Source organism: Berghia stephanieae, chromosome 12 (assembly GCF_034508935.2).
Source record: "Berghia stephanieae isolate SIO BIC M18660-M18661 chromosome 12, UCSD_Bste_1.3, whole genome shotgun sequence".
Lineage (NCBI taxonomy): Eukaryota > Metazoa > Mollusca > Gastropoda > Nudibranchia > Aeolidiidae > Berghia > Berghia stephanieae.
The window spans coordinates 21,760,131-21,785,551 of record NC_088371.1 but is presented as its reverse complement, the minus strand read 5'-3'; the positions used below and the strand labels follow the sequence as shown (position 1 = coordinate 21,785,551).

General features: G+C 34.7%; 1 protein-coding gene across 1 annotated transcript in view; it reads right to left on the bottom strand.

Moving 5' to 3' along the window:
• Positions 1–7,508: 7,508 nt before the first annotated feature.
• The window catches only part of LOC144958245 (methionine--tRNA ligase, cytoplasmic-like), a 45,143-nt gene continuing 27,230 nt past the window's right edge, over positions 7,509–25,421 (bottom strand). The window contains exons 15-25 of the mRNA XM_078890087.1: positions 24,642–24,759; positions 22,748–22,881; positions 19,653–19,732; positions 17,662–17,796; positions 16,855–16,959; positions 15,754–15,937; positions 14,794–14,886; positions 13,607–13,711; positions 12,106–12,345; positions 9,355–9,423; positions 7,509–8,397 (exon numbers count right to left, since the gene is read on the bottom strand). Coding sequence (XP_078746213.1) covers positions 8,221–8,397; positions 9,355–9,423; positions 12,106–12,345; positions 13,607–13,711; positions 14,794–14,886; positions 15,754–15,937; positions 16,855–16,959; positions 17,662–17,796; positions 19,653–19,732; positions 22,748–22,881; positions 24,642–24,759 — 1,440 coding nt within the window. The 3' untranslated portion in view covers positions 7,509–8,220. The remainder of the gene's footprint in view (positions 8,398–9,354; positions 9,424–12,105; positions 12,346–13,606; positions 13,712–14,793; positions 14,887–15,753; positions 15,938–16,854; positions 16,960–17,661; positions 17,797–19,652; positions 19,733–22,747; positions 22,882–24,641; positions 24,760–25,421) is intronic.

Here is a 25,421-nt window from a genome sequence, read left to right as displayed (position 1 = left end):
TCTACAAATGTTGTTAAAATACAAGTCCAAGTGTCAAAACTTATAAGTTTACGAAGGTTTTACTCATCCTATATGAAGAGTCTAAGAAAAAGTCGATAAAAATAATGATTTTGTACATATGATTCTTGTTTCAACAATTCCATGTTATTCAATTAATGTAGATTTTTGTACTTTTGTCTGTTATACGTAGAACTCGAATAAAATATTTGTAAAAAAAAAAAAAAAAAAAAAAAAAAAGAGTGTCTTTCATTCTGTGATTTCTTGTGGATGAAACAATGGAATCGTACAAAAAAATTCTAGATGTACGATTGAAAGCACCAAAAAAAAGTAAGACAAAAGGGTACTTGAACTAATTTTTCTATTTGAAAGTCATGGGGGTCATTTGGCCCCCAAATTAGAAAATCTCCAATTCCAGATGAGCATGTTCAGTGTGAGTGAACCAAGCATGAAATTTGGCATAGTCATGAACCTCATCATTTTAGGAAAAGCCACCAAATTTCAGTTCTCTTCATCAAAAATTGACTGTTTTAAAAATAAAAAAAACAAACCCCTGGGGTCCTTTTGGCCCCAAAGCATGAAAATAGGGTTATATATCATTGCATTAGATAATCTAGTAACTAAAATCAAGGAAAAAAATTAATTTCATTACAAATCTTGTCAGAAAATACTTAAATTAAAACCCTCAAAAAAAAAGGGAAATCCCTATGGGAATGTGAGACTTGGTAGCTCTGCTCACTCATACACACACATGAAAAAAGTAAAGCTGTGAAGCAAAAGATAAAAATGATACACCATATCAATCACATGTTTATTTAATCATTAATTTGTTTCATCACAAGAATTGCGTTAATCAAAGCGGTTCATGAAAATGATAAATAAAAATAAAAGTGGTCATGTTTTTTAATAAATAAATGAGGGGCATGTTTAGTTGTAGACATGAAAAGAGCTCTTGGACAGTGTGTGGTTAAATTAGAATGTGACAAGACAATTTCAAAACTGTTGTTTTATTCCACCCCTCCCTCCTATTGAAAACCCTATCATTTAGTAGTAAAAACGTAACCGTTGAATAATGCTTTGAAGCAGTTGAATAAAAATTTATTCAACGATTGCAGAATAGTTTCGCTAAATCTATTGGCTTAAAATAAGGTTTAAAAGACAGCTGATTGGTTATTTAAAATAATCTTTTGGTGCGTATGAATACAAATCGTTTTTATTTGGGTCAAAGGCATACGAATAAAAATACAGTTTGAGAATGGCGAATCAATTGGAAAGGATTAATATTGAGGATATTTTCAGTGGTTTTTGCACTGAGAAAAATACTTCAAAACCAGATGAAACCCAGAGTTTCATTGATAATCAAAAGAAAAAAAATCAACACTGAAAGCCACGGCTAGCCATATAGGACTAATAAAAAAAATTGGCTTTTATAAAGAGAACAGGTCAGAAGAAAGAAAAATTTAAGAAATACCACTGCAAGAATTGGAATTTACTCCTCAGTGATTTTTTTGGTCAAAATTGTAAAACCTAACAATTAATTATGAATATGAACCATCCACACTAGACTGTATTAAAGCAAATTTAGAGAAGTGTCTAAAAGAGAAAAAATACCAGGAATCAATAATAACTTGAAAGACCTTCTGCAAAACAAGAGAAGCCTTAAAAGAAAAGAAAATTTATCTAAACAAGAAAGGTCTTGGCAGAAAAAGGATCAGCTACTGAAAGGTTGTATTCCAAAAATGAGAAAAAACTCATTGAAACAAATCGAGTTGACACACCAAGATCACTACAATTATCTTTATTTTTTGTTATTTTACGAAGGCGTTTGGTCTCTGTGGTCAACATGAGCATCGCCAGATGAGAGTTGGAGACATCGCATTACGCAAAACTCTGGATGGCTTAGAATATCTAGAAATGCTTGAAAGAAACAGTAAAACGATGGATGGATCGAAAAGGGACGATTAAAGAACAGTAAGGCAAAAACTATTCTCAAATCAGAACGAAAACAGAAACGTTGAGCCAGTCGCTCCAGTACAGCTGTTCCAACAAATTCATCAAAGGAAATACATTATAGTCAACTCCGGATAAGACGATGCCCAGGGGAACTGAAAATAAAATCGACTTAACAGAAAATCAACTTAACCGGAGTGCAATCAAACAAGCAAAAATGTGTGTGAACAAAACAAGCCCATCTAGAATAAGTAGGACCCTTCATGTCGCGCTTTCCACTGATGTTGCTTGGTCACATTGAATTGACCAGAGAAGTAGAGGTACCTGTATTGGTCATCAGAGGCTCCTACCCGCAATAGCCCCAAAGAGGAATCATAATACATAAGAAGCGGAATTTGAGATCAAAAAGCGGAATCAACGTACTGTTATTGACTATGACATGCTTTGCAACAGAAAATGTAATAGACAATCCAAAAGTACTCAAATGATACAATATAAAATGTGTAAAAATGTGCAGATTGTTTAAAGACTAAAAGGGGTCAAATAATAATAGAGGACACGAGCCTTGCTTGCAGTCTCAGAGTAAAGCATTGAATGGATGGATTTAATCTTGTCATTTAACCCCCCCCCCCCCCCCCCCCAACACGCACATAATTAAAATTACTGGTAGCTTTTTTAACCAGTGGAAATACTTGTATATTTGTGATTTTATTGTGGTCATGAGTGATAAGAACATCGACTTAAGCGACATCGACTTATGTGGAGTTTTTTTGTTTTTATTTTTACTAATGTTATATAGGAAGAAGGGGGAGGGCCCAAGAAAAAAATCGACTTGGGTAAAAATAGACTTAAGCAACGTCGACGTATCCAGAGTGTACTTCTTTTATGTGAAAATGATTTGTTTCTTTCTTTCGACAAACAAATCAAATTATCTTAGTAATGGAGAAATGTTTTAATTCAGTGATATGATATCTTGCAGGGGTCGGACGGTTGAGGGCCAGCGAGCGGCGAAAACAAAGGGAATTCAAAGTGTTGTCTGATACATTTTGATGATTAAAAAGCCAACCTTTTCCTTAATTAAATTATAGCTGAAAATAACGTGAATTCATTGAAAAATGAAGCATTTTTACAAGATATTAGTTATGAAATATCTAAGAAAATTACTTTGAGGGGTGGAATAAAGGTATTCTTTCGTTTTTTTAAATCGCGGAATAATTCACTCATAAGCTCATGAATTATTTGTCGCCATGAAAATAATAAATATTATACAATATACCAGTATAACTGTCTGTTCAATGAATGCTGCCTGTTCAATGAAAGTGGTGATAAGTTGATCAACTCAAAATTTATGATTCAAGTGTTGAATAAAATTTGTATTCAATTTCAATTGTCTTTAAAGTATAGACAATACATTTTTCGACTACGTAGGAGAACTCCGGGGAGCTTTTTGTTTGGACATGGGGAGATTTTTCTGTATTTAATATCTTATATATTTCACTCAGTTATCATAGAATTCAGTGGGAAAATGTTTTATATATATTTTAAGAGATTGTATTCAAAACAATGATTCAATGATAGGAATCTAGTATTGATTCAATGCAATTACTCCTACTTCATTGTCATACTCCTGCCATCTGTTTTCGATGGAATTTGACAAAATAAATTTGATTTTTCGATAAAATCATCATAGCAACTAATCAATCTCGTAATACACTCAAAACCATCTTCATGTCAATTGTAAACACCATGCAAAATTTGATGATGATTGGTCCAGTGGTTTTGGAGTCTTAGTGTTACTAAATATCCAATTTGCTAAATATATAATAATATATATGTTATAACTTCCGGTAAACATGGTGGACATCCTTTTTCAGACTACTGTCAAAGACTCTTTTTTATCGAATTTTATAATTTTGTTCTTGTACATTGTTCGGAAATGGGGATTTTACACCGATAAGTAATAAAGTATATTTGACAGATGTGGACAGTATGTTTTATCAAACTATTTGTCTATTTGGATGATATTTACATCATCGACATTGGGTAAACTTCTTCGATAACCTTTGTTATCTTTATTTTACCGTGATACAAGGTTTACATATTCAATGAAGCCATTTCTTTTAATTTATAATATTTCGATATTGGAAACTATTGTGCTATTTTAGATAAAGCCAGAACCATGAGCTGTATGGTGTCACATTTAACCGTTATTCGTCTTTGATATAGTCTTTTATTGGAGCAGACCTAATTTTTTTATATATATAAACGCAACACTTTCTACAGTCTGACAATTGCCTATTAAATAATATGGGCATCGCATAGCATTATTGCAAATGGCGAGGGGATGCAAAAAGAGTGGACCATCCGAGGAAACCACAAAACAGGATGAGGATCTAATAAAAACAATTCAGGATGATATAATAGAAACCTTCAAATTTGAAATTAGTCAACTATGACTGACCTTGTTTTTTGTTTGTTTGTTTGTTGCTTTAGGTCTCTTCCAACACAATTGAGGTTATATGAGAGACCGCTGAAACAAAAAAACAAGCAATCTAACAAAAATAGTACAAATGTAAATCAAAATCATAACCTAAAGATATCATAAGCTAAATTATAAATAACCAAGAACAAACAGGCAGAAGATTTACAGAAAAAAAAATATCCCCTGTCAAAAATACAATCACAAACCAAAGAAGCAGGATAGGCTAGTAAAGAGAAGAAGAAACGACATCACTATCGGATCGTACACCCATGCGAACATCATAGGTATTCAAATTGTTGACAAAGTGAAAAACCTTGGCACATTCTTAGACTCTGGACTGTCGATGGAGCATCAGGTTAATAATTTGGTTAGATCTCTCTTTTTCCAACTAAAAAAGATTGCTTCCATTAGACGGTTCATATCTGAGGATGTGACCAAGCACCTGGTTGTGTCCCTCGTACTATCGAAATTGGATTATTGTAATGCTCTGTTGTTTGGCGTTTCGCAATACAATCTGAAACGTCTTCAGATTGTCCAAAACAGCGCTGCCAGACTAGTATTTATGAAGCGTAGGTGCGACTCTGCCGGACCTCTACTTCATGACCTGCATTGGCTGCCTGTTGAGAAAAGAATTAAATTCAAAGCTTGTTTTTAGTGTATCGTTGTCTTGAAGGTACTGCCCCTTCCTACCTTTCAGAACTAATTGAAAGATATTCAAAACCCCGCCCCTTACGTTCGGCCAGTGATTCCACAAAACTAGTTGTCCCTCGAATTCGGAAAAATGCTGGAATGAGATCCTTTTCTCATTTCGGACCCTCTATCTGGAACGCCTTACCGCAGAGCATTCGTGAAAAAGAATCTTTGTCTATTTTTAAACGTTCGCTTAAAACATATTTGTTTCGATTTTAGTAGATGGTATGAGAAGCAAGATAGGTTTGGTTTGTGTTGTGTGTTGTGTTGTGTGTGTGTATGTGTGTGTGTGTGTGTGCTTGTGTGTGTGAATGAGTATGTTTCAGCCAAAGTAATTTGTAATTTAAGCGCTTAGAGTCTGGTGTCTCGGAGTTATAGCGCTATATAAGTTTTCAGCATTATTATTATTATTATTATAGGTATATGATTCAAGGGTGATGCTCCCATCCAACCACCCGCTTGATTGACCTTCGAAAGGAAAATAAAAAAACTCCATACAGACATAACAAATCTTCAGAAAGATAATACACTAATGTTCAACATAAAAAAGACGAATTAAAAAACCTTACAGAGAAGAACAACGAACTAGAACAATACTCTCGACGCAACTCAATTTTAGAATATTTGGCATCAGGGAGAGTGAGAGAGAAACAACCACTGAGTGCCAACAAAAGGTTGTAACTGTTGTGAGAGAAAACTTAAAGATGAATGTTGAGGATGCAGATATAAATGCAATCCACAGATCTGGGAAAATATGCAGTGATCGTCCAAGGGGCATAATCGTGAAATTTACCTTCAGAAAAAAAAAGGGATTCTGTCCTGAAGCAATTAATATGTTTGCTTAAAGGGTCTAGCATATCAGTCATGGAAAATCTTACACTAAAAAATCTCCAAAGACTCAAAGAAATCAGAAAATGCCCCTCTGTTTAGATTGCTTGGACATGGAACGGGAAATTTTATGCCACAACTGATGATGGCAACAAAATGAAGGTAACTGATGATGTCACATTGATATCACAGAAAAGCCTAAAGTTCAACATTAAAAAAACAGAGAATAGTTCCCGAATTACGACAACATCGGCCAGAATTTCCTCTAGTACCCAACAATCAGCATCCAGAAAATCCCAAGAACCATGACACCTCAACCTGCAGCAAATCCCTATCAGATGAAGACACCCCCAGACCTCCAAATTTGACCTCTGAAAGACATCACATTCCCTATTACTATTACAATCGTGGGACAAGAACAAGAGCCGATTCGACAACATCATGACGTAACTGACGAGTACAGTTTCGATAACTGACTAGTAAACGAGATTGTCTAATGTATTCAATCTAGTGAAAATGAAGCTGATATTTTAGACTTAAACAGTAATTTTGTAATGTTCTATTCAAATGTTGATGGTTTTTTTTAACAAAAGGGCAGAAATTTATTATTTGATTTACATGTATAATCTGAAAATTTGATGTTTTACTGAGACAATGTCAAAGAATCGATCCGATATCGAATCTTTTTTGTTTGTTTGTTGCTTTAGGTCTCTTCCAACACAATTGAGGTTATATGAGAGACCGCTGAAACAAAAAAACAAGCAATCTAACAAAAATAGTACAAATGTCAATCAAAATCATAACCTAAAGATATCATAAGCTAAATTATAAATAACCAAGAACAAACAGGCAGAGGATTTACAGGAAAAAAATATCCCCTGTCAAAAACAATCTCAAACCAAAGAAGCAGGATAGGCTAGTAAAGAGAAGAAGAAACGACATCACTATCGGATCGTACACCCATGCGAACATCATAGGTATATGATTCAAGGGTGATGCTCCCATCCAACCACCCGCGATATCGAATCTGAATTTAATCTTTTTTTTTTTTGTTTGTTTGTTGCTTTAGGTCTCTTCCAACACAATTGAGGTTATATGAGAGACCGCTGAAACAAAAAAACAAGCAATCTAACAAAAATAGTACAAATGTAAATCAAAATCATAACCTAAAGATATCATAAGCTAAATTATAAATAACCAAGAACAAACAGGCAGAAGATTTACAGAAAAAAAATATCCCCTGTCAAAAATACAATCACAAACCAAAGAAGCAGGATAGGCTAGTAAAGAGAAGAAGAAACGACATCACTATCGGATCGTACACCCATGCGAACATCATAGGTATATGATTCAAGGGTGATGCTCCCATCCAACCACCCGCGAATTTAATCTTAATGGATACCTTATATATACCTTATATATGAATAGTAACCCTGAAAGGGGCGTTTTGATCTATATTTCTTCTACTATAGATTCTAAATTTTAATAATAGCTTTAAGGCAAATTTATTATCTATAAATCGCAACTCATTTAACTGTATTTTGATTACTGGTGATTTTAATTTTCCACTAATTAAATGGGTTGAACCTTGTCATGCATTTCCTGAAAAATTATTTGTGTAGGCAACCCGAGATGCATTTCTTGAATAAATGGTAAGAAGACCAACAAGACAAAGACATAATCAGACACGTAATGTTTTAGACTTACTTCTTGTTACGATGATAGTTGGATTGATAGTATTGACCATCTTCCACCAATAGGTAAAAGTGACCTTGATCTACTTTCTATCTCTATTAATTCACCCAAACATGTTTGTTGTAAGAAAAAAGATAATTATTTTGATTATTATAATGGTAAATATGAAGCATGTCGACATGAAATGGAGATTGTTGATTTGAGAAACTTATGAAGACATGTGTGTGGATGATTCTTGGTCAGTATTGAGAGATAAGATAAAGTCTGCTGAATTGAAATATGTTCCTCTTATTAAAGTTAAGAGTAAATTTAGTAAACCCATTTGGATGATTAATATATATATATTATTTAAGGAAAGAAGCAATTTATCAAGCTTTTGTAATATGCTCACAATGGCCCTAGCTGTTAATAGAGATTTTACATGTCAAATTCTTGGTGGTAAAAAAAAAAAAGGTGGTACCAGAGAATAATAATCATGAATGACAAAACCATAAAACTCAACACTCCGTCACTCTTCCTCTCTTTCCATCTACTCCTCCATTCAAATGACATTATACAATATTCTATCCATTCAGCATTCACTTCTTTTTTCCTTTCTTCTTTCCACCTGATGATGATGATGACGACGTGGCAGCATCGGGATTCAAACCCTGGGCTACTGCAAGGTCACGCTTAAGTGATAACAAATTGGCCACCTCTGCATCAATGATGGCTTTGTCTGCCTTCTTGGATTTCAAATCCCTAACTTTGTTACCCTGTGTCCAAAAGAGAGGATGAAACATGAATTATTATTTTTTAAACTTAATACAAACTCATTTATAAATGTTCAAGAAAAAGAGTAAGACAATGGAACTAGTTCAAATATGGTACGGAAGTAGATCCATGAGCAATCTGGTCCATGCATCAAGTCTAAGACCTCGTAAAAGTCTCAGTTGGAGACAAGCACTGGAGCTTGATTCCTGATAGTGATAGGGATGCACTCAAATGCTTTAAATATATACTGTTATAAAATAATAATGATAATAACAACAACAAAAATAATAATAATAATAATAATAATAATAATAATAATGATGATAATGATGATGATGATGATGATGATGATAATGATAATGATAATGATAATAATAATAATAATAATAATAACAATAATAATAATAACAATAATAATAATAATAATAATAATAATAATAATAATAATAATAATAATAATAATAATATATTATTGAAAGATGATTGACAAAAATAGAAATATCATCTCTCATGAAAAAATACATTTATCTGACACTACATGTAATCCAGAGCCCTGGCATAACCAAATGGTTTTATTCCAGATTGAGGTCAAAAAGGCTACAAGGAGGAGTACAAAGACATAGAGTAGGGGGGGGGGGGGGGGGGGGGTGGAGAGAGGAAAGAGAGGGGGGGTGGGGGGTGGAGAGAGAGAGAAAATGAGAGGGGGGGGGGGGAAGAAGAAGCAAGTAATTCCCCATGCCAACAAGGAAAGCCACAAACTATGTGCTCGTTTTTTGCAGGTGTGACATCCCGAAGTCGATTATAGATTTCATTTAACACTGTTGTAATGGACAATATTTTGAGTTGGTATGAGAGCATCTCCATTACAACAATGAGACCGTAACAATCTGGGTTACCAGACTCGTAAACAAGTACACATCACTCTAAGTCTAAGCCAATCAAATCCTTAATGAACTTACTTGATCTGACACAGCCTGTGTTAATCTCTCCACCTTGGCAGCGTCCACGGCTCCATCACCTACTGCACCCTGTGATCAAAGGGGAACAATTTGGTTATCATATGTGAAATGGTTGGATGGTGGAAGGTTTGTGAGTGTGTGTGTGTGTGTGTGTGGTGTGTGTATGTGTGTGAGAGAGAGAGAGAGAGAGAGCGAGAGCGAGAGAGACTGGGAGTGAGATAGATAGATAGATAGATAGATAGATAGATAGATAGATAGATAGATAGATAGATAGATAGATAGATAGATAGATAGATAGATAGATAGAGTAGAGTTTGTGAGAGAGAGAGAGAGAGAGAGAGAGAGAGAGAGAGAGAGAGAGAGAGAGAGAGAGAGAGAAAGAGAGAGAGAGAGAGAGAGAGAGAGAGAGAGAGAGAGAGAGAGAAATTTGAATGGATTGATGTTATTGTTATGCGCCTAGAGCTTTATTGTATAGAGGAGTGGGCGCAATATAAATAAATTTCATTATTATTATTATCATATGTGACCATCTGCCTCAAAACGGTATTATGTCGGGTTAGTTTAGATGCTCAAGCTTCAATTTATTGCCAACAACAACAACAACAAAATGAGACTTGTTTTTAATTGTTAATGTTTTACTGAGGAAAAGTTTTTTAAAAATTGTTTTTAAGGGTTTTACTGCGCTCGCAACACCTTAAGGTCGTATCAGCACCAGTAAAAAGGAAGAAAACGGGATAGTAAAAAATTCTAGAATTACAATTAAAGCACCCAAGAAAAGGGAAGACAAAGGTGAACTGGTTCAATATATAGGAAACAGATGTAGATTCCAAGAGCACACCATCAAAGTACTTTGTTTGAGTTTGAGATCACCTAAAAGTCTCATCCAGTCACAAGCACAGGTCCCAACTAAGAGGAATACACTCAAAAGTCTACAAAGCATATTTAATATGTAAACAAAACATAATACAGTGCATAACAGAGAGATGATTAACAAGGAAAAAATATCATCTCCCAAAACTAACTTTGACTGTTTCCCTCTCAGCCAGGGTATCCGGCCAGGGTCAGGACAAAACCAAGTAATCTCATTCCAAGATAAAGACAGAAAGCAAGTTGGAAAACATACAGGAGGATAGAAGACACAGTAAGTACCTCCCTGCCCACTATGGGAGGTCAGGAACCCCACCCAGACTGAGGAAAAGGAACAGAATTTCTTAGTTACAAAAACAAAATGTCAAATTTCTGTTCAACTTAATTTTCTAATCATTTTTTGGCATCTGGTCCATCCTGTGGCTCTGTGGTCTAGTGGTATGACACTCGCCTTCGGATCGGAAATGTCCAGTGTTCGAGTCTGGGTCTGAGTGGCGCATAGTTGAGTCCTAGTAAAATTCTCTTTTCTCACATTTTCTCACCGTACTCAGACGTAAAATGAGAACCTGGTTATTGACAGCTTTGTTTCTGTCATTAAAAACAAAAACAAACAGATATTTAGTGTTGCTGTTGGATAGGGACCCCTTGTAAAGCGCTTTGAGCATGTTTGATTGATATTCACTATTTAAAAGCTCATATTTAATACCGTTTTGAGACGATGGGTCACATAAATAGAAATTTCAATGCTGAAAAATTTGGTAATAAATCTATACATGTAAGACATTCTCATTGCAACAGAATTAAAATTTAATGGAAAAATCTGAAAATTATGGCTCTGTCTCAACCAGGAGATTAAAAAAAATATCTAGATCCCCTTGTCTACTCGACTCAGGTGTGAATGAGTACCTAGCTACAGGCATAATAGATATTGTAAGAGTGTAAGTACAAAAAGGACACCTAACAGGCAAGTAGTGCTGTATGAAATGGAAATAAGGTTCCATACGGCCTGCTGGGAGGAGAAAATGAAACATTGTGAAGCGAACTGAGCTTAAAAATGCCCTTTTAAAATGTTCATATTTATTTATTCATTTTTTATCATTTATTGATTTACTTTACATTAAAATTAACTTCTTCCAATTCACAACCAACTCTCGTATTATCTATAGAAGGATCAAAGTTGACGTCCGTCAGCTCTTTGTTATTGTTTTTATACAGCCTGATGGTTGTTTAGTCCTCGCTAAATTCTATCAATCAGACTAAAAAGGTTAAAGGTTGCACACATATTTTTGTGTGTTGGAAAGGTTTACATGTTGCGAGTATTTTACCTAAATGCATAGTATCTCTATATTGCAAAAGCTGTCTTCTTCCCACCATAGTTTATTCTGACTTTTAATAAATTTATCTGGATGGTATATGAAGTATTACGCTCGTTATCTGTTTTTGATGTTAGCTGGAGAAGGGTTTTTGGAGCCCAAAACATTATGTTTTAAGTATTTCATTCTTTTTTTTTTTCTATGTTTCTTTGTGCGGCTATGTGGTCTTGTAGTATGACACTCGCTTTCAGATTGGAAGGTCCTGGGTTTGAGCCTCGCTCTGCGCATAGTTGAGTCCTTGGCAAAGGCTCTATACTCACATTCTCTCATCGTACTCGAATCTAAAATGAGTACCTGGCCATCAACAGAGTTGTCTCTGTCAACAACAAAAAATTGTAATATCGTCTAACAGATGCCATGACTTGTTCTACATCTTACGTGTTGCTGTTGGTCAGGGACCCTTTGTAAAGCACTTTTAGCATGTGTAGTGAATATTGCACTAAATAACAGTTCAAGTTTATTTGTTTTTTTAATGTTCATTTTTGTTCTATACTTTTCACATATGGCTCACCGTTTTTTCACCTGCAGATGTTGGTGCTGCAACTTCAGACGTTTTATTGCCTCCATCCCCACCTTTGTTCTTTGACTTGTTTTTCTTACCACCACCACTACCGTCCCCTCCCTGTGGCTTGCTATCAGCTGATCCACCAGCCGATGCAAGGTCTTGTTTAAGTTGTAATAAGACCTTGACCTCAGCATCAATGACAGACTTTTCTGCTTTCTTGGCCTTCAACTCTCTCACCTTGTTACCCTGGGGCAGAATAAGGAAATACACAATCAGTAAAATTTCTCATTTACTTTTTATAATAATAATAATAATAATAATGATTAATAATAATAATAATAATAATAATATAATATAATAATAATATAATATAATAATAGTAATAATAATAATAATATAATAATAATAATAATAATAATAATATAATAATATATATAATAATAATAATATATAATAATAATAATAATAATAATAATAATAATAATAATAATAATAATAATAATAATAATAATAATAATAATAATAATATAATAATAATAATAATAATAATTAATAATAATAACATGTTACGAACATAGGTAGTCAAAATTAAAAATGGAAGCAAAATACATATTGCTTAAATAATAAAAGTATACAAACAATAAAGTTGGCATGGCGTAAAATAAATTGTGAAAAAGTAGGTTCTTAAAGCAGATTTAAAGTTTGGGATATTCTCGATTTCTCTTCTGGGTTGTGGTCGGCTATTCCAGAGTTTCTAGCAGATTCCTTATTGCTTATTACCTTTTACAGTCCACAGCTTCTAGCAGATTCCATATTGATTATTACCTTTTACAGTCCACAGCTTCTAACAGATTCCTTATTGTTATTACCTTTTACAGTCCACAGCTTCTAACAGATTCCTTATTGCTTATTACCTTTTACAGTCCACAGCTTCTAGCAGATTCCATATTGATTATTACCTTTTACAGTCTACAGTTTCTAGCAGATTCCTTATTGCTTATTACCTTTTACAGTCCACAGCTTCTAGCAGATTCCATATTGATTATTACCTTTTACAGTCCACAGTTTCTAGCAGATTCCTTATTGATTATTACCTTTTACAATCCACAGCTTCTAGCAGATTCCATACTGATTATTACCTTTTACAGTCCACTGTTTCTAGCAGATTCCTTATTGCTTATTACCTTTTACAGTCCACAGCTTCTAGCAGATTCCATATTGATTATTACCTTTTACAATCCACAGCTTCTAGCAGATTTCTTATTGTTTATTACCTTTTACAGTCCACAGCTTCTAGCAGATTCCTTATTGATTATTACCTTTTACAATCCACAGCTTCTAGCAGATTCCATATTGATTATTACCTTTTACAGTCCACAGTTTCTAGCAGATTCCTTATTGATTATTACCTTTTAAAGTCCACAGCTTCTAGCAGATTCCTTATTGATTATTACCTTTTACAGTCCACAGCTTCTAGTAGCTAAGTATCAAATCTTTAACAACGTACCTGATCAGAGACGGCCTGGGTTAGTCTGGCCACTTCCTCTGGATTGGCCACCACTGCCACCCCACTGTTTTTAGATGACGACGCTGATGTTGGTTTGCCTGGTTTCTGGAAATGGAAACAAAACCAAACCACTAACATAAAACAGCAAACATGGATGAAAGCAAATATGATGAGGATGTTGATGATGATAGTGATGATCATGATGACAATGACGATAATGATGATGATATGATGATTATAATGATGATGATGATGATGATTATAAAGTAAATATCAGTCCTCACTACAACAACTGTTTCTGCTGAAGAAAGGTAATTACCCAAAATATTCATTGCCTGTTTTTAGTTTTGAACTTAAAACCTGTAAAGTTTACCTTTGATTTGTTTTTTTACAGATTACACAGGGTGTTATAGATTCAGTTTGTTGTTGACCTCAGCCAGGAGAAGCATATTTTTTGAGGATACCAAACGGAAGTGGGTTTGGGGGGGGGGGGGTTTCTAGGGTTTTGCGGCGCTTGCAACACATTTAGGTCATATCAGCGCCAGTAAAGAGGAAGAATATGGGATCGTAAAAAGTTTTAGAATTACAATTCAAGTCCACCCAAAAAAAAAGGTCAGACAAAGGGGAATTGGTTCAAATAGGAAACAGATGTACATTCAAAGAGCACACTATCAATGTACTCAGTTTGAGATCACCTAAATGTCTCACCCAGACAATAGCACAAGATCCGACTAAGAGGAATACACTTAAATGTTTAAATTATACATGGAAAATAACAAATATAACAATACATAACAGAGAGATGATTTACAAGGGAAAAAAAATTATCATGTCCGAAAACACTAACTATGCATTTGACTGTTTCCCTCCCAGCCAAGCACTACAGCCAGGGCAAAACCAAGTAATCTCATTCCAAGACAAAGAAAGCAAATTGGAAAACAGACATAAGGGGATAGAAGACACAGTAAGTGCCACCCTGCCCACTATGGGAGGCCAGAAACCCCACCCAATCAAACGGAAGTGCTTTATTCAAATTCATTTGACAAGGGAATAACTCATATAAGATACAAGGGCCATAACTCATGATTAACTTCCAACAAGATAGCCCAGTATGAGTTATCTTTCCTAATACTAATATAATACACAGGGACTCGTGTGTGATGAAGTCACATCAAAGAAAGACATACCTTTGCTGCTGGTTTGTCTTGTGGTTTTCCAGCAAATTTGGCCTTTAAGTCTTGTATAGTCTGAACCTCAATCTTCTGGAACAGGGGGCTGGGCTGGTTGAAAGAATTTGAAAAAAAATAAATAAATAAATAAATAAATCATGTCAACATTTCATCAGAATCGCATTAAGACAGAAAGAGAAAGAGCAAACTTTGGGAGAAAAAAAATATTGAAATTAAAAAAAACTTTGATTCATCATGGTATGAATTGGGGGGGGGGGGGGGGGGGTCCTGATAGCTCAGTAGAGCACTCACTTCACAAATAAAGGGAACAGGATCAATCCCGAGTGCAGTATGAAATTTTTCTGATTCCCCCTGCCCACCCAGCAGTGATTGGGTAGCTGGGTCTATTAGATCTGGCAAAAAGTAGTAGTTGTAGAAGAAGAATAAGAAAAAGAAGAAGAAGAAGGAGATGGAGAAGAAGAAGAAAAAGAAGAAGTAGAAGAAGAAGAAGAAGAAGAGAGAAGAAGAAGAAGAAGAAGAAGAAGAAGAAGAAGAAGAAGAAGAAGAAGAAGAAGAAGAAGAAGAAGAAAGAAGAAGAAGAAGAAGAAGAAGAAGAACAAGAAGAAGAAAAGAAGAAGAAGAAGAAGAAGAAGAAGAAGAAGAAGAAGAAGAAAGAAGAAGAAAAGAAGAAGAAGAAGAAGAAGAAAGAGAAGAAAAGAAGAAGAAGAAGAAGAAGAAGAAGAAAGAAGAAGAAGAAGAAGAAGAAGAAGAAGAAGAAGAAGAAGAGAAGAAGAAGAAGAAGAAGAAGAAGAAGAAGAAGAAGAAGAAGAAGAAGAGAAGAAGAAGAAGAAGAAGAAGAAGAAGAAAAAAGAAGAAGAAGAAGAAGAAGAAGAAGAAGAAGAAGAAGAAGAAGAAGAAGAAGAAGAAGAGGAGGAGGAGGAGTAGGAAGAAGAGGAGGAAGAAATAGCAAAAACTTACAGTGCCAATCTTGTGTCCTGGCTGCAGTCTGGGCACAAATGTTTCAGTGACAGTGTTGATGTGACTGGGCGCAGCAAGTTGTTGCTGAATCGTCTGACTACTGCTGGGCATGTAGGGATGGAGGAGGACGGACAGCAGACACGAGATGTTGCAGTTCAAACTCACCACTAAACCTGCTCTTTTCCTGGATTAAAAGACAAGCAAGAGGGTTTTTTTTGTTTTTTGTTTTTAAATACAAAGTTATGATTGGTGAATAAAACTGGAAACTGACAGAATAGGGATTGTGTCAGATCTGGAAATGTAAAAGAAATATTTTCATACTTTATAAATCTGCAGATTAAAAACAAAAGACGGGTTTGATAAAAAAAAAAAATTAATTTTGTCTTATTTTATGAGAACTAGATCTGCAGCTATATACCATTTCTATATCAAATTTTGTTATCCATTGTAAAAAAAAAAAAAAAAAAAAAAAAAAACAATAAGGTTTGACCCAAAAAGAATAAATAGAAAACAAGCAAATAAAGATAACTGAGCAAAGTAACTCTATATCCAAATTCAACATTTTTATTTGAAGCTGATATGAGTTTTGGGCTAAAACAAAGATTATTTTAGTATTTTATAGATAGATCAATGCATTCTTTTACATCTATATCAACTACATACTATGATATTATTGTCTTCACTACATTCACCGGCAGAATAATTTTAAAAAAATATTCATTGTATCTATTCCTACAACATCAACTTCTCAGAAATCAAACAACATAGGAAACTTTAAGCGCTGCGTAAAACTATTTAGGGAGCATTAAAACACAATCTCCCTTACAGATTGTAACATATTTGATACAGCTTACCAAAAATTAAAAACAAATAAATAAATATAATATCTGGACATATCTTTAATCAGTTCAATTTTCTAACCCCCCCCCCCCCCCCCCCCCAAAAAAAAAAAACACAAAAAAAAACCAAAAAAAAACATATGTAGCTTGAAAAAAAACTTGAATTAAAAAGCAATTTTAAAAAATAAGAAGACTGACTCAGTAATGTAATGCAAAAAAAAAAACCTTAAGCCAATTAACTTGACAGTTTTACGTAACTTACTTGTCAGCATCGCTTCCCTTGGCCAGGACCCAGGGCTTGTTGGATTGCATGTACTGGTTACCCAGCTTGGAAATGTGTAGAATGTTACGAACACCTTCTCGTAGTCTGACAGGATGAACGACCAGAGGGAAAAGTCATGAGAGATTTATTCAATAATATGCAATGAAAACGTTATGGCAGAAATTCTATCAAGCTCTGGGTAACACAAGTCAATGAATTTAGAGGACATCGAAACAAATTTGAGACTAAAAATAGGAATTTGTAATTTTACTTTTTTAATAATTTTCTTTCACAGCTTGCATCATGATCAATAGGGAATGAAATGAGGAAGTAGGGGAGGGGGGGGGGGGGGACAATTTATTATTTATTTTCATACACACCTTCCCCCAGTCCCTTCTTATCATTATCATTATTTTTCTTTTAATCAGAATTTTAGAGACAATGGCAGAATGGAGAAAAGGAAGAATAAAAATCGGAATGATTCAGTGAAAACCGGAAGGGTTGGCAGGTATGAATAAGGCAGACACTGTCTATTCCTGACAACAACAAAAATCCTCCATATGTCAGGATGAACTGAATGGTTCTTTCCCTCTTCCTCATAAAAATTAGACCAACTCATGCCACTTCAAGTATAATGGGTGATGTGCATTTCAAGCCTCTCACTCTGCAAATGACAAACGTGCTTCTATTTAACACAAACACACACACCCTAAAGAAATAAAAATAAATATAAAGGATAAAATAAATAAATATAGACATTTATAAATAATGGAGATAATGCACGGGCATAATATTATTATGACAAACCTGCAGCCTTCCAGGTTAGCAATGTAACTTATGACCTCCCTGGTGATGAGAGCAATCAAGGTCAAATCTTCCTGTGTCAGATCGTCCATGGGTTGAATCACCCCACCAAAATTGGAGACCAGGAATGATAAGGATCTGGAAGAAGGGATAGGGAAAGGGGTTGGGGGAGAGAAGCAAAGGACATAATTATTAATAATAAACAGTGTCAATCTAATATTATGTCACATTGAGTTAAATACAGAAGAAACTTGCTTCTATTGTCAACACATTCAGACTGATGAAATTGACTATTTTTAAATTTCAATAAAACAAAACCCACTTTTATCAAAGTAATTAAACAAAAATGAATATAACAGAGCTTCAAAAAAGAACAAGCTGTTTTGAAGCGGTTATTAATCATTTTTGTTTATTACTTTTTACAGTCCACAGCTTCTAGCAGCCTAGTATCACTTTTATCAAAGCGGGAAATTACTTTAAAATGTTACAGATAAGGTTAAAACTTCAATTTTGAGTACAAAGTTGAGTTGAGCTTTTATATAGCGCAATATCCAATAAATGTGCTCAAAGTGCTTTACAAAGGGTCCCTGACCAACAGCAACATGTAACATAAAGAATGAGACATGATGCCTGTCAGGCGATAATACAATTTTTTTCCGACAGAGACAACAACTCTGTTAACGGCCAGGTACTGTGGCCCTATGGTGAGTACGGTGAGAGAATGTGAGTAAAAAGTCTTTTCCAAGGACTCAACTATACGCCGAGCGAGGCTCGAACCCAGGACCTTCCGATCCAAAAGCGAGTGTCATACCACAAGACCACATAGCCGCACAAGTATCAGTTTCATCCCAGGATAATTCTGTTTTGATACAATTGGCCACATTTGCCATGGCCAAATAACGAATGTTTAAGATAAAATTCTTACATGTCAGGTACTCATAAAACAAATGTGTACGAAACAGTGCCAGAAAGCAGAGAGAAAAACACAAGAAAAGCGACATCTTAAAAAATCAGCCTGCCTCAACTTGGGGATCGAACCTCAAATCTCCTGGTTACTGGTCAGATGTGCTGCTACCACTACAGCACAGAGGTTTCCCAATAGTTGGAACAGTTTAATAACCTCTATTCTTCACAAGGATATGCGTTTCCATATTTGAATCCTCGCTGCATCATAAAACACAAATATTGAAAACAAAAGGATGAGGAAATTAGTTAGCTCCATTGTTATTATTATTATTTTGAAACTATCAAAGTGGCAAAATTAGGGAGCAGGCACTGGTCGAAGATAAAAAAAAATAATTTTAAAAATAAAAAAATGCCCTTCCACCACAACATCATAAGATATCTTCGCCTAGGCATTCCACAAAGAAATATAGATAATTCATTAAACTAGATGTCTGATGTGAACAGGAATCACCCATGTTGTCCTAGTGAGCAAATTGGGGGGTTAATAATCTTGCCCAAGGAAAAAAGCGAAAGTGCCTGAAGCAGGGCTCGAACCCGGTACCTTCCAAGTTACAGTGCAATGCCTTAACCACTTGGCCACTTCACCCCCCCTCCCTAAGATAAAGATCTGTAAATAGGGGGTATTAAACAGTGCCAGGCAAAGCCGAGAGAAAACTACAATGCAGCTCACAGCATTAGACCAAAATGCCAAACAGTTCGTGTTTTGTCTATTTTCAATGGTTTTACAGCGCTTGCAACACATTTAGTTCATTTCACCAGTAAAAAGGAAGCAAATGTGAAAGTTAAAAAAATTCCAGACTTACATTTAAACGCACACAAGGACGAGTAAGACAAAGGGGAATGATTCTAATAGGGAACAGATGTAGATTCCAAGAGCACACCATCAATGTACTTGGTTTGAGATCACCTTAAAGTCTGATCCAGACACAAGCACAGGATTCCACTTAGAAGTAATAAATACGCTCAAATGTTTATAAATCCTGACTTACAAAAACACAAATCAAAAAATTATTGAAATCAACGCTGACCTGTTGATAAAATTTCCCAGGTTATTTAGAAGTTCACTGTTATTCTTGAGTAACAAATCATCCCAGCTGAACGATGTGTCCTGGAGATGAGAAAAATAAATACACACACATGGAGAAAATTATTTTAAAATTGAAACTATCATTGTTATTTAAGGGAGTGTCCTTGAGCTATTCCTGAAATACACACGTGGAGAAAAATATTTTAAAATTGAAATTTTCATTGTCATTTAAGAGGGTGTCCCCGAGTTATTCCTGAAATACACACGTGGAGAAACATATTTTAAAATTGAAATTTTCATTGTCATTTATCTGAGATATTCCTGAGATAGAATCATGGAGAAAAATATTTTAAAAATTGAAACTATCATTGTTATTTAAGAGGGTGTCCCCGAGTTATTCCTGAAATACACACGTGGAGAAAAATATTTTAAAATTGAAACTATCATTGTTATTTATCTGAGATATTCCTGAGATAGAATCATGGAGAAAAATATTTTAAAATTGAAATTTTCATTGTTATTTAAGAGGGTGTCCCTGAGCTATTCCTAAAATACACACGTGGAGAAAAATATTTTAAAATTGAAATTTTCATTGTTATTTAAGAGGGTGTCCCTGAGCTATTCCTGAAATACACACGTGGAGAAAAATATTTTAAAATTGATATCATTGTTATTTAAGAGGGTGTCCCTGAGCTATTCCTAAAATACACACGTGGAGAAAAATATTTTAAAATTGAAATTTTCATTGTTATTTAAGAGGGTGTCCCTGAGCTATTCCTGAAATACACACGTGGAGAAAAATATTTTAAAATTGAAACTATCATTGTTATTTAAGAGGGTGTCCCTGAGCTATTCCTGAAATACACACGTGGAGAAAAATATTTTAAAATTGAAATTTTCATTGTTATTTAAGAGGGTGTCCCTGAGCTATTCCTGAAATACACACGTGGAGAAAAATATTTTAAAATTGAAATTTTCATTGTTATTTAAGAGGGTGTCCCTGAGATATTCCTGAGATGTGGAGCCCCAGGCCTGCCAACTGGAAAATCGAAAAATTCGTAATTTTTAGGAGATAAAAATTGTAATCGCTATAATTAACTTTTAAAAATCAATAATTTATCCAAACAAGGAATAAATAACATTTCAAAATCCTTAAAATTATCTAGTCTGGCATCAACGTTCATTTTCAATACGTTTTGATGAGATGTTCATGAAGTTTTGAAATTGGAGTCAAAATTTCGTAGTTCTACGAATTTTTTGTAATTGAGCTTTTAAAAATAAATGAGCTTTTATATAGCACAATATCCACTAAATTTGCTCAAAGCGCTTTACAAGGGGTCCCTGGCCAACAGCAACATTTAACAAGTAGGACGGGACATGACGCCTGTTAGGCGATATTACAATTTTTTCGGACAGAGACAACGATGATAACGGCCAGGTACGGTGACAGAATGTGAGTAAAAGGCCTTTTCCAAGGAGTCAACTATGCACTGGACGAGGTTCGAACCCAGGAACTTCTGATCCAAAAGCGAGTGTCATACCACCAGACCACATAGTAATAGTAAGCAGGTCTGGAGCACCCATTTGTCTCACAGGCTAAGAGGCCAGTAACCATCCTAATTATTTTCCTAATGCCACTGTCCATCCAGCAGTAATTGGGTGACTGAAGAGAGAATATGAGTAAAGAGCCTTTTCCAAGGACTCAACTATGCGCTGAGCGAGGTTTGAACCCAGGACCTTCAGATCCAAAAGCGAGTGTCATACCACAAGACCACATAGTAATAGTAAGCAGGTCTGGAGCACCCATTTGTCTCACAGGCTAAGAGGCTTGTAACCATTCTGGATGCACTCCTAATTATTTTCCTAATGCCACTGTCCATCAACAAGTAATTGGGTGACTGGCTCCATTAAATCTGACAAAAAAAGCATCATGCTTTTGACTAGTTTTCTGATCTCTTTGGCATTAAACAGATGTAGCAATTGCATGCTACCTTTCAGATAGGATGTGAGGATTGGCGCGTCATAAATGCCATCCATTATTATTATTATTATTATTATTATTATTATTATTATTATTATTATTATTATTATTATTATTATTATTATTATTATTATTATTATTATTATTATTATTATTATTATTATTATTATTATTATTATTATTATTATCATTATTATTATTATCAAGTTATCAGAAAGTGATTCCCACCAGACCAAAGAGATCCAGCTATTCAACCATATAGGTCTGAAAAAAAATCTGGACTGCACGCAGGATTAACTCACTCAGCCCTAACACCGACTATATCCAAAGTTTACCCGGGGATACTTTTACCCCATGCCTATGTATTATATTTTTCTGAGACAAATTATAGGTGAAGTATCAAAGCTAATGTTTTTAGATTTTCCATGTTAATGATAGTTGAATAAATCTATCTATGTGCATTCTAATTTTTAATACATTTAATCCAATTTTGAAAAGTAGCAAAAATCTCTAGGATTGAGTGAGTTAATTCCAGTTCCTTTGCATGTGAAGCAAGAGCTCTACCAGTTATTGGAACCCTGATGATCAAAAATACTGACACAAAAACCTTGGCTATATGGTCTAGAGGTATGACACGCTTTCGGATCGGAAGGTCCTGGGTTCAAGCTTCGCTCGGCGCATGGTTGTTGAGTCCTTGGAGAAGGCTCTTTACTCACATTCTCTCACCATACTCAGGTGTAAAATGAGTACCTGGCCGTTAACAGCGTTGTCTCTGTCCGAAAAAATGTAATGTCGCCTAACTGGCATCATGTCCCGTCCTAAATGTTAATTGTTGTTGTTGGCCATGGAGCCCTTGTAAAGCGCTTCGAGCACGATAAGTGGATGTTACGCTATATAAATGCTCATTTTTAGACACAAAAAACTCATAGTGTAAAGAACAATACAGAGTTGAGTCACCAACATCAAGGAAAATACCCATATGCCTTTTTTGTGTGTGTGCTAACGTGCAACTGACATTTAAAATAACAAAATAGAAGTGGCATTCAAATCATTACAAAGTTCTTCTATTTAAAAAAAAAAATCTTCTAAAATAGACATAATTAAATATATCCTACCTGTGATTCTGGTCTAACATATAAGAGGTAAAACCTGAAGACATCAGCAGGTATCCCTGTGGTGGCAGCCTGATCTCCGAATACGCCTGTTTCCCGACTCTTGGAGAATTTGGTGTCTTCATAGTTGAGGTATTCTGGTGTAATTAAAAACAATTACATGTAATTAGAATCAACTGATAGATAAAATATTTTAGGAATCTGAGTGACTCAAATAATATTAGCATATCTGTCAAATTCAACAACGGTCCTGAATTTAGCTCTGTAACTTTATTACAATTAGAATTTCCAATATGCATTACAATAAAAATAATAATAATAATATAATAATAATAATAATAATAATAATAATAATAATATAATAATAATAATAATAATAATAATAATAATATAATAATAATAATAATAATAATAATAATAATAATAATAATAATAACCTCGGTCAAAACAATAGAGAAAATGGCGACACCAAAAGATATTCAATTAAAGCAGTGTGCTGTTATTGAATTTCTGAATGCTGAATGCTGTTCACCCATTGAAATCTAAAACAAAATGAAGCGTGTTTATGGCGATGCTTGTGTTGAATATAGCACCATTTGGCAATATGTGGAAGGAGGAAGGAGGAGACCTAATCGAAACAAAACTTCAAGATCAAACTCGTTGAGGGAGACCTAGATGCCTCGAACATCAGTAATCAAACAAGTCGAAAGCATGATTCTGGCAAATCGGCGTGATAGACAAACTGACATTACGAAAGAAGGAATTTCAAAAGGAAAGGGTACACCACATCGTGATCCTAGGATACAAAGAGTGTCTGCCGGGTGGGTACCACAAATGTTGACAAGTGACATGAAAGAGCAAAATGAAAAACACTTTGCTCCAAACTATTTGAAAAGGTATGAAGACAAAGGTGATGCCTTTATTCAGCAAATAGACAATGAAGACGAGTCATGGGTCCACCAGTAGCTGCGTCGGTTAGAAATGTGCAGCTCACAATTCTCTGGGACTTTAAAGGTTGTTCGCATCGAATTTCTGGAGCAGGGCAAAACAGTAAATTTCGATCAATATGTTGCCAAACTGGGGAAAAAAACTAAGCATCCGGTTCAAAAGAGTGCAAGCCCAGAAAAAAGCGAGATCGCAACGTGATAACGCTCAACACCACACGAGTCAACAGACTCAAACCACTGAAAAAAATTGATTTCTCCACCTTGCCACATCCACCCTACAGTCCCAACCTAGCACCTTCAGACTGCTTCTTATTCCCTAAATTGAAGGAGTATCTCAAAGAAAACCACTATGAAAGTGACAAAGATATGAAGGCTGCTGTCCGATTTGGTGTAGAGAAAAAGGACTTCAGTTTTTTTCCGACTGGGTTGCGTCAATTGGTGTGGCATTGGCAGCTCTGTGTTGCTTGTGACGATGACTATGTCGAAAAATAAAGTAAGAATATTTAGCCCTGATTTTACCTTTTTATGCATTTCTAAAAATAAGGGAGTTATAAAGGAAATTGCAAAACTTTTCAGCCCATCCTCGTAATAATAATAATAACAATAATAATAATAATAATAATATAAAAATAATAATAATAATAATAATAATAATAATAATAATAATAATAATAATAATAATATAATAATAATAATAATAATAATAATATAATATAATAATAATAATAATAAATAATAATAATATAATGATTTTAAAAAATTAAATTCTTTATTATTTTAACAATCTGGACAGAAGATCAGGAAATTGTTGGGTTTTTTAAAGTATTTTTTAATTAAACATTTTTTTAAAGGAAATTACAATCCACTTTTAAAAAAAGCTGGAAATCTGGGTTAAGCCAGAAATCTTGCAACTACAGTTGTGAGATGAGAGGTAACATTTATCACCCTACCTGTGGCTATCATATGTCTGCAGATGACGTATCCATCATCAGCTCCCAGGAGACAGGAGGGGAATATCACACTGTGAAAGGGAACGTTGTCCTTCCCTAGGAAGTGATATAATTCAACCTGGAGGAGGGAAGTCAATCAGAATTATTGTTTTGTTTGTTTGTTTGTTTTTAAGGGTCTTACAGCACTTGCAACACATTTAGGTCATATCATCGCCAGTAAAAAGGAAGATGTTTTTGTTTTTAAGGGTTTTACAGCACTTGCAACACATTTAGGTCATATCAGCGTCAGTAAAAAGGAAGAAAAATGGGTAGTAAAAAGTTCTAGAATTACAATCAAAGCACCCAAGAATAAGCAAGGCAAAGGGAAATTGGTTCAAGTAGGGAACAGATGTAGATTCCAAGAGCAAACAATCAGTGTACTTAGTTTGAGATCACTAAATGTCTCATCGAGACACAAGCACAGGTCCCCGCCAAGAGGAAAACACTCGATTGTTTACAAATCATATGTATGTAAAATGAAAAATAATACAGTGCATAAAAGAGAACTGATTTACAAGGAAAAAATATCTCCCAAAACTAACACATTTGATTTGACTGTTTCCCTCCCAGCCAGGGTATCCGGCCAGGGCCAGGACTAAACCATCTCATTCCAAGACAAAGACAGAGAAAGCAAGTTGGAAAACAGATATAAGGGGATAGAAGACACAGCATGTACCTTCCTGCCCACTATGGGAGGTCAGCAACCCCACCCAGTCAGAATATTGGACAAGCTGTCACTAA